This window comes from Lytechinus variegatus, chromosome 1, assembly GCF_018143015.1.
Source record: "Lytechinus variegatus isolate NC3 chromosome 1, Lvar_3.0, whole genome shotgun sequence".
NCBI lineage: Eukaryota > Metazoa > Echinodermata > Echinoidea > Temnopleuroida > Toxopneustidae > Lytechinus > Lytechinus variegatus.
In genome coordinates, this window is record NC_054740.1 from 23,963,505 (window position 1) to 23,973,859 (window position 10,355).

Sequence of the window (10,355 nt, forward strand, 5' to 3'; positions counted from 1 at the left end):
CGCGCGAGCTCTCACTATAGGCCGTATATGGGCAAAAACATGCCTATTGAAAATTCACTATAGCTCTTTAAATAGTCCATTGACCCCCAATTTTTTTTTCATATATCGATAGAGTATTAGTTGCAAATTTGATTTCATGTCACCATTGTCCCTCAATTATATCATGACGTCATCAAAATGGCGCCTAAACTAAAAATTTCATTTTTTCAAAAATGACGTCATTAAATTTATGCAAATTTGGTTGTAACTTCTCGAATATAGATCGGTTTTCGCCCAGATTTTCATATGTTGTAGTTAGGAATGTACTCTTTCTTGTCAGTTCACATGAATTTTCGTTTTGAGAAACGCATCATTGCGTAAAACAGCGATGAAAAGAGGCATGTCATTTTTCTTCATTTTGCGTGTAATCTCTATGGGACATGACTTTTTCTCAAAACTAGATTCGACATTCCTCTATTTCGTCTCCATTTCTTCTTGTCTGTTTTCCCTGAGCTTTTAGTATGTTGTAGCTGAGATTCTAAGCTTTCGGAAGTGTGCCCTCCATTTTTTTATCAGATTCCGGGATCATGCCCGTATTTCGCTTGCAAAATTGGAATTGTAATTCTCAAATTTGCTTACGTGTAAAGTCTATGGGAAATATGCTAGCTCAATCGGTTAGGCGTCAGACTTGCATCTCATTCAATCATGCGGGCAGGGGTTCGAGTCCGCGGGTGAACATGATTTTTTTTTTTTTACTATCTTGCGCACGATCAATTATAACAATTCTAATAAATAATAGCTAAAATATTGCAAAATAAAACAGATTATAATTACTTTTTTTCATATTATATCTATCTAATCATATCTGTCCATCCGCTATCTGTTATAAATCTATCTATCTATCCATATATTATGTCTATCTGTCTATCTACCTACTTTGTATATGTATCTGTCTATCTATCTCTCTCTCTCTGTCTAATATAACATATCTATCTGTTTAGATATGTATATCTATCTATCGTTCTATATATCCATCAATCTATCTGCCTGTCTCTATCTATCTTTCTATATGTATGTCTGTCTGGCTATCTATCTATATCAATCTATTTGTCTCTATCTATCTATCTATATGTCTGTCTGTCTGTCTATCTATGTCTTATTAATATAACCACCTATCATTTATCTCTCAATCGATCACTTGATCCATCCATCGCTCCATCCATCGCTCCATCAATCTATATAAATAATCATCTATCTTGTATGTATCTGTTTGAATATGTATGTCTCACGATTATCATCACCACATCAATAATCACATTTAGCAATGGTCAAAACTTATTCTTAGGATGTCTACGATCAAGATTATCAATGATATCTAAATGATTTATTTCATACATTAGCCGACACTGAATGACAAATCATGACAGACCACCTAATTTGTCCGCATGACGAATTAAATTCTAGTGTCTATTTTTTGTCTTCCCTCATGCTTACTTGTGAAAACAAAGTTTAATATTCTTTATTCCCAGACAATCAGGAATTATTTTGGTGTCAAATGAGGTGGTAATTTGCACCTCTACTGAAAGAGATTTATGTCACAATTGGCTATCCATAGTTAAACCGCAACTTTAAAATAGAGTTTGAATTAAAGTTGAGAATACAGGCCATTAATTGCGATTGGTTTGAATTGTATTGAAGTTGCGTAAAATTAAAGTGAAAGTGATAGAGTTGACCCCTTGTGTCAGTTTTGGTGTCCGAAGAAATGTATTTTGAGAAAAAAAACATGTCCAATCAGACCAAATAAAGTGCTGTGGGATAAATAAAAATATAGATATCCATGTATCTTTATATTGACATAGACAGGTACAAAAATAGATAATACATGTACTAAAACAGACAAAATACAGCATTGAGTTTCTTCGAAACTTCTTCAACTGACAACAAAGTGAAAACAGGAATTCGTTGCTTTTATTTTAATCACAAAACAGTCTTTGAATTATCCAGAAAATATCAGTTACCATGTTCTCAATTATCATTTCCAAAGGTGCTTTTTATAATACCGCCTGTTCATCATCCAACTTTTTAAAATTCCTAATCTTCTCATGCATGAATTTCTTTGTGTTGCACAAATATGCAAGTCTAATCCATACATATATATAAATATATATAAATAAAGGGTGTGTTTAATAAGCATTTTGAAACACTTGTTTCATTATTTGTAAATAAACTTCCAAATAGTATTTTTTTATTTCAACTATTTTATTTAATAGTTTTTTTTTATTCAAGGCACAAGCTACTCTGGCCCAAGAAGAAAGGGTAAGAGGTGACCAGCATATGCTTTTCATAAAGGAATACTTTGTTTTATGTTGAGATTTTGATTTGACTGGAAACGCATTTGTAATGATGCCATCTTAAATGGGTGCGGACAATGTACATTATGCTCCCCTAAACAGCCTTATAGGAGAAAATACATTTGGAAACACACATTGCCAATTTGACAATGATTTTACAGCAATAGTGATTACCTCTAATGTATGATTTTGCCGGTGTTGCAGAGCTCTTCCCGAAGTGCTTGAGGACACTGGTATCTCTTGAGAAGATAAGAAGGACCTGATAAAGAAAGTCCTCAAAGACAAAGTACTGATCATCGTTGGTAGCTGTTAGTTTCACATCCTGAATGAAGAAAGAACAGGGCGACTGTTTCAGAAAGCTGTTTGTAATTTACGCATGACTTAAAGGTCAAGTCCACCCCAGAAAAATGTAGATTTGAATATATATACAGAAAAATCAAACTACAATAAATTTCATCAAAATCTGATGTGAGAAGTAAAGTAATAATGAAGTAAGAAAGTAATGACATTTTAAAGTTTTGCTTAATTTCACAAAACAGTAATATGCACACCCTGGATGGTATGCAAATAAGGGACTGATCGGATCGGATGACGTAATCCACTCACCATTTCTTTTGTATTTTACGATATGAAATATTCTAATTTTCTCCTCACTGTCAAGTGAAACAACAATAAATTCCTTCCTGAACCTGTTGAATTAGTATTGTTTAATATTATATGGTTAAGTCGAGTTGGTCTTTAATGTCAAATATGTAAAAATGAAATACTGTATTATTCAAACAATAAAAAACAAAAGAAATAGTGAGAAAAGGACATCATCGACTGTCTCATTTGGATGTCACTGAATTGTGCATATCACTGTTTTGTGAAAAATTAGCGAAACTTTAAAATGTCATAATTTTCTTATTCTACATCCGATTTTGATGAAATTTTCAGCATTATTCTGGTTTGATTTTTCTCTATTTATTCAAATCAACATTTTTCTGGGGTAGATTTGAGTAGTTGTTATTAAAGAAGTTTAAATAATGTAAGTTTTTGAATTTTGAAACAAAGTTTAATCTTTAATCTTCAATAAATCAAGCATAAACTGTAGCTCTTCAAAAATATGCTATAATTCTAATAGAAGTTTGCAAAATAACAGACTTTGCATTCAAATTCTTGTTAACTTTCAGAATTTCAATCTCAGCAGGTCAGAAGTCAATGTATGAAGTTGATGACTAGGAATGCAAGTGAACGGATCCAGGGCCCCGTCTTACAAAGAGTTACGGTAGATCCAATCAATCGCAACTATGGACGACCAGCAACATCAACATCTATTATTAATGTTTGTTCAAAATGTTTTCTAACTATGATATATATTCATGCACTCATTGTTTTCTTGAAAATTCACTGTGCTTTTCTTTGTTTACAAAGTACATTGTGCAAATTTCCTACAGAAAAAATGGATTTCCATAGAGTTACGATTGATTGGATCAAGACAGGGCCCATTGATTTAGCACAATAGTGGTCAACAATCACTTTTAAAGTTGGCTGTAACTGACATACAGCTTAGTGAAACACCCACAAGATGTGGTATGACTGAATGAGGATACATGTATATTAAAAAGAAAAAAAAACATGTCTTGATGTCTATTGAAAATATATTTGATACATTGATGGAAACCTGTATAAACCAGGGCATTAAACCACAATTTTAAGTTGTGTTTATGAATCAAAGTCAAATACCTCTGAATTCTTTTATTTTGTGTAAAATCAATAACTAAAATAACATACACATTCAATTACCATACCAAATATTATATGGTAATGTATAGCAAATTTTGCTTATACAATTATGTAAACAAGGCAAAAGCGATTTTGTGTCTCGCCCACGTATGAAAATAACCAGAAATATCGTGATTCGCAAGGGCATGCAACAGAATTGTATCGAAACTTCATTGTAATATGACTGGGATGGAATAACACTTGCCTTAAGAGCCTTGCACATAAATTTTAATGTTGACCTGAAAATGACCTTTGACCTTATCATGTGACCTCCGACTGCAGCATAACATGCAGGTCCCCCAAGTCAATCTACCATCCAAGTTTGGTTGAAAAGCACCTTACGGTTGCGGAGTTAGGTAAGGTTGACCTGAAAATGACCTTTGACCTTATCGTGTGACCTCCGACTACAGCATAACATGCAGGTCCCCCAAGTCCATCTACCATCCAAGTTTGGTTGAAAAGCACCTTACGGTTGCGGAGTTAGGTGTCATAAGAGAGTCTTGCATGTAAACTTTAACGTTGACCTGAAAATGACCTTTGACCTTACCATGTGACCTCCGACTGCAGCCTAACATGCAGGTCCCCCAAGTCCATCTACCATCCAAGTTTGGTTGAAAAGCGACTTACGGTTGCGGAGTTAGGTGTCATAAGAGAGTCTTGCATGTAAACTTTAACGTTGACCTGAAAATGACCTTTGACCTTACGATGTGACCTCCGACTGCAGCATATCATGCAGGTCCCCCAAGTCCATCTACCATCCAAGTTTGGTTGAAAAGCGACTTACGGTTGCGGAGTTAGGTGTCATAAGAGAGTCTTGTATGTAAACTTTAACGTTGACCTGAAAATGACCTTTGACCTTACCATGTGACCTCCAACTGCAGCATAACATGCAGGTCCCCCAAGTCCATCTACCATCCAAGTTTGGGTGAAAAGCGACTTACGGTTGTGGAGTTATGTGTCATTAGATTTGTGACGGATGGACGACGGACGACATTTGGATCCCTAAGTCTCGCCTTCACCTCTGGTGGGCGAGACAATAATTGTTGGCATTGCAATGATTTGCCATTTGATAAAGTTCTTGGAAGATCAAAATTAAGCAGTATGAATGAAGTTTTTAAATTATTTTACACCTTAAACAATAAAAAAAAATTTGAATGTAGGAAAATCCAACTGTCATTTTAGTGATATTTTCTTTGTAACTATAAACATATGGGGCATTGAGGCCAAGTGGATTCTGACTTTGAAATAGCGATAGCAAAATACAAGAACTGATATTATTATCATCATCATTATTACTATTACTACTTTCATTTATTATGTATTATTATTGTTGTTGCTTTTATTATTATTACTATTATTATTTTTGTTATCACTATCATCAATTTTTGTTGTTTTAAATTGACAGAAAATAAATATAATAAAATACACAATACAATACAATGCATTACAGTACAATGTTTCAGTTTTCTTACTTTGTAATAAAGATTATCAACAAGCAGGTCATGCTGGAATACATAATGCTTCAGCTGATCATAGAAAAGCTTGTCCTGTATATAAGAGACCAAAGAGAGAGAGAGAGAGAGAGGGGGGGGGGGAGAAAGAAAGCATGTGTGTGAGACAGTCCGATATACATAAAATTATATTAAAGTATTTATCAGATTTACATTCATAGCGCTTCATCAGCTTCAGAGAGAGAAAGAGAGAATGTTCAATTAAAAATACTTAATGTTTTACATACAGTGTACATGTAAGCAATATTCTCTTGGGCCCATATTCATAAAACTGTAAGATGTAGTTATTACCTGATTTTGCACTTTGGCATTAAAGGGGGAAAAGACTTATTCGGGTCTAATAAATACGGGCCCCAATTTATAAATCATGCATAATTCATCTATAATTGTGAGTGAAATCATATCTGTTTAAATACATATTGCACATGAAGATTCCTATTGCAAATAACCCAATGCTCAAAAATAAGAGCAGGATTGTTCTAGCTTCCTGCCAATACATGTAGTTGCACCATAAACTAGAACTCCAGATTGGCTGCAGCCGGATCCCAATCTTTTCCAGATCAATCTTTGCCACCCCCTTTCCAATTCCAGAAGTAAGATTCTTCATCTTCCCAATCACCTCCAATGACACAATGAAGGTCGCCAAATTGATCTTTAAATCGTACCCCCACAAATTGCCTCATACAATCATACAATTTAGGAGCTTTCAGACAGACATGGGGACAAAAAAAAAGACTCTCCTGGCTACATCTTAAGCTCACCATCCAAACTGTGCTACACTTAATTTTATCACAGCTGACAATGTACCCTATGGTGACTTAAGGGGCTTTTCTTTTAGTTTTCCAGGGGGGGGGGAGTGTTCACAAAGATTTAAGTGTGACTTAAGAGACGAACTTAAATGCCTAGTTGTCTAGTTGTGTGTGTCATAAAAGGCATGAACATATTAATCAGATCATGCTAAGAGAACCTGCACTACTGCATATTAATCAATAAGATTGCACGTAGCATATCATATACACATCAGCATTTAAGTTGTACATGTACATAAGTCTTTGTAGAGTATTCCCACTGGCTCTCTCTTGGGAGCATTTGAGGGGTGTAATTTTCTCCTGCCAACTTACCAAAATACCTGTAAACTTAATAAAAAGAACTTGTTAAGGCCTAAAAATACCTGCTATTTGATTTTGGCATTCATGCATTTACGCCCGAAAGAGAATTTTTGCTCCAATTCTCAACATTGCGTGGAGGCGCAGAATAGTCATCATTGTCACCCACAACTAGCGCAATTGCTGGGATGGATAAAGTTCTTAAAATTTGCTTTCACACTGAAAGAGTGAATACCAACGACCTTGCAAAACTCCATGCAAAAATTCTTGCAGTAGCTACTACATGTATTTCATGGGCATTTTCCTTTGGGGATATTTAAAGTATGGCTTTCACACTGGAAAAATAATTGATATTTTCTGACTGTGGTACTGTAGATCAGAGTTAATTTCCCAATCAGAAATACCTAGTATTCCCAAACTTTAAGTCAGTCCGAACACACCTGTATAATGACTCCATTTGAAGGTAAATGAGAAATTTGTTTGCGTGGAATCAACCAGTATAACAGCTTCTCTGTAAAGTCGAACACAAGTTGCGATTGGAGATGTATATTTAAAGAGATATTTGCGAGAGAGCAATTTTACCAACCCAATTTATTTCCTTCAAAAGCATTTTACTGTGGCATGTTTATCTAAATGGTCTACTACTACCACCCCCTTCTATATTTTTCATTTTCTTCATTTTCTCAAGAATAGAAAGAGAAAATGGGCACACAGGGTATAAGAGATTATTTAAAGAGAAATTCCAGTAGTTGCAGTTAACACTGATTTCATGAGAAAGTCTGTGAAACAAGGCTTAATTGCCAGTATATCATCGAGGATCTAGATCTGGTACAGTTACATTAACTGGACTTTGTGAAATCTTGAAATCTACGCTGAAAAATGTTCACACCGAAAATCCCCAACACAGATAAGCGCACGTGGGACAATGTATAATTATTGCTTAGGGCGTCGGGCCCGACGCCCTACCCGAATCCCGTGCTTATTTGCTGATTTCTCAGCAATTACACAATTTCTTCCAGAATCCTTTGGCACATGCGTTTTATTTATACAAACAGACATTTTAGTGGTCATTTCATTGGATTCTGTACGAACTCATTTTGATATCGTTACCAAAACTAGCATTTACCTTTAAGGATGCTTGTGACCTGTTTCGCTCAAACCAAAAATCTTTTCCAATCAAAAGCTTATTTGGGGCTTTTTATCACTAAAACCCCACTCCCCCACATCTGTCAGATATCACACCAATACAACACTATCTTTTCTTGGATACAAGTTGTTTCTTTATTCCCTTTTTTCCCCAACGGCTTGACAGCTTGTGAAAATTGGCCTTGAATCCATGAATGGGGTAAGAGTAGCATGAATGAATCTAATGGCTCTTTGAGAGGTTCAAGCTCAGAGATATCGCATGATTTTCAACTTATATAGATGACCAATCTATCATGACTTTTTTCAAGACATGAATGGAAAAGAGAACGAGAAAAAAGTCTGCTCTGATACAGGATACTGGGCAAATATTCTTTTCACCTGTGGTTTAAATCCCAGTATTATATGGAGGAATTTAAACAAGTACACGTGCCAATCACTTGAAATGGGTTTAAATTTGGTTCATTTCACCCATCTTTTCTTAAAGGGATGCTCTGAGTTGAAAATATTTATATCTGAATAAATAGAGTAAAATTCACTGCAGAGCAAAATGCTGAAAATGTCATCAAAATCTGATAACAGATAGCAAAGTTTATAGCATTTTAAAGTTTAGCAATAAATTGTGAAAACAGTATGCACTTTGTCATGAATATTCATTGAATGAGCTGATGATATCACATCCCCATTTTCCTTTTTTTAGTAATTGCTTCCTTTTTTCATACATGTGTGAATGACATGTCTCCCTTTTAATGAAATAAGTTGCAGCAATGAATATCTAATGTGCTTAATCAGTTATTTCAAAATATTTTATCTTGAAGGAAAAAAATGAATATACCTGATTTCATAAGATGAAATACAAAAGAACAAGAGGGGATATAACATCATCAGTTTGCGCATTGAATATTCATGAAGAAATGCCTAGAATTGTTTTGCCGGAATAATGCAAATCTTTAAATATGCCATAACTTTGTTATTCCTTGTCCGATTTTGATAAAATTTTCAGTGTCTTGTTTGTCTGATATTTCTAAATCTGTTCAAATCATATTATTTCAGCCTGGAGTACCTCTTTAATTTTAATTCCAAATATGTCAACATTTCTTTTTTTTACTAGCAATTACATGGAAGCTGCATTTCCAAAAGAGGGGGGGGGGTCAAATTTACTTTTATTAAAAAATGACAAACATTATTGTCAGATCCAATAATTCACATAGAAAAACCACCAGAGGTCTATATTCAAATGATTTTAAGAGCCCAGGGTCTGGTTTCATAAAGACTTGTTACAATAAGAAACACAGAATTTCTATAACAAATTTACCATCAGCCAATCAGACAGATGGATTTCAGTAGCTTATTACAAGTATTATGAAATGGACCTGGGATCCTCAGAACATTCTGATTGAAATTATTTTTTTTTTTCATTAAGACTGCAAACCTCTAGTATAAGACCCATGAATTCCATCAAGTGTGATGAACTATAGACATATTCATTGCCATGCCAGTGAGTATGCCTTACACACACTTGACAATGTGAGACCTCTCGTGACGAAACATAATGCTTCCCTTTGGGACTTTAAGGGAAACAACACCAGCAAAGAATTATTAATTGATTTCGAGTCACACAGAAATAATGACTTCATGAAATCAAACGATCATCGAGTACATGTTAAGAAGAGCTGTTATTATTTGATTTTAATCCGAACTTGTTAATATTCTGAATATAGGCAATTTTAAAATTTCTCAACATACTTTATTGTTTAGGTGCATTTATTTTCCAATTGTATGGCTACGTACTCCAAATTTCAAGGATTAAAATAAATCCAGATCGGCTGTGAATAGTGACCAGCCGAATATTAGATTTAGATTTAAACCTTGTTGATTTAAGTATTAATCTAAAAGATTTGAATTCAAATCTTTTGAGATTTAAAAGCTAATCCTTAAAGGACAAGTCCACCTCAACAAAAAGTTGATCTGAATAAAAAGAGAAAAATCCAACAAGCATAACATTGAAAATTTCATCAAAATCGGATGTAAAATAAGAAAGTTATGACATTCTAAAGTTTCACTTAATTGTACATAAAAGTTATAAGCACATCCTGGTCGGTATGCAAATGAGGGGATGATGACATCACTCACTATTTCTTTTGTATTTCATTATAGGAAATATTCTATTTTTCTCCTCATTGTCCCGTGAAACAAAGTTTTATTCCTCGCTGAACTTGTGGCATTACCATTGTTATAACATTTCATGGGCAAGTTAATTTGGTCCTTGATGTCAAATTGGTAAAAATTGAAATATTGTATAAAATCAAACAATAAAAAACAAAAGATATAGTGAGTGATGGACATCTAATACTCTCTCATTCACATGCCACTGAGGCACTGAGTTGTGCATATAACTGTTTAGTGAAAAATAAGCAAAACTTTAAAATGTCATAACTTTTTATTTTACATCCGATTTTGATCAAATTTTCAGCATTATGCTTGTTTGATTTTTCTCTATT

The 10,355-nt window shown here is 34.1% G+C and overlaps 1 protein-coding gene across 1 annotated transcript in view; it reads right to left on the bottom strand.

The window, feature by feature from the left end:
- The window catches only part of LOC121409657 (TBC1 domain family member 19-like), a gene marked incomplete at its 5' end in the record, with an annotated part of 27,271 nt that extends 21,606 nt beyond the window's left edge, over positions 1 to 5,665 (bottom strand). The window contains 2 exons of the mRNA XM_041601569.1: positions 2,505 to 2,652; positions 5,567 to 5,665. Coding sequence (XP_041457503.1) covers positions 2,505 to 2,652; positions 5,567 to 5,665 — 247 coding nt within the window. The remainder of the gene's footprint in view (positions 1 to 2,504; positions 2,653 to 5,566) is intronic.
- Between the last annotated feature and the right edge of the window lie 4,690 nt (positions 5,666 to 10,355).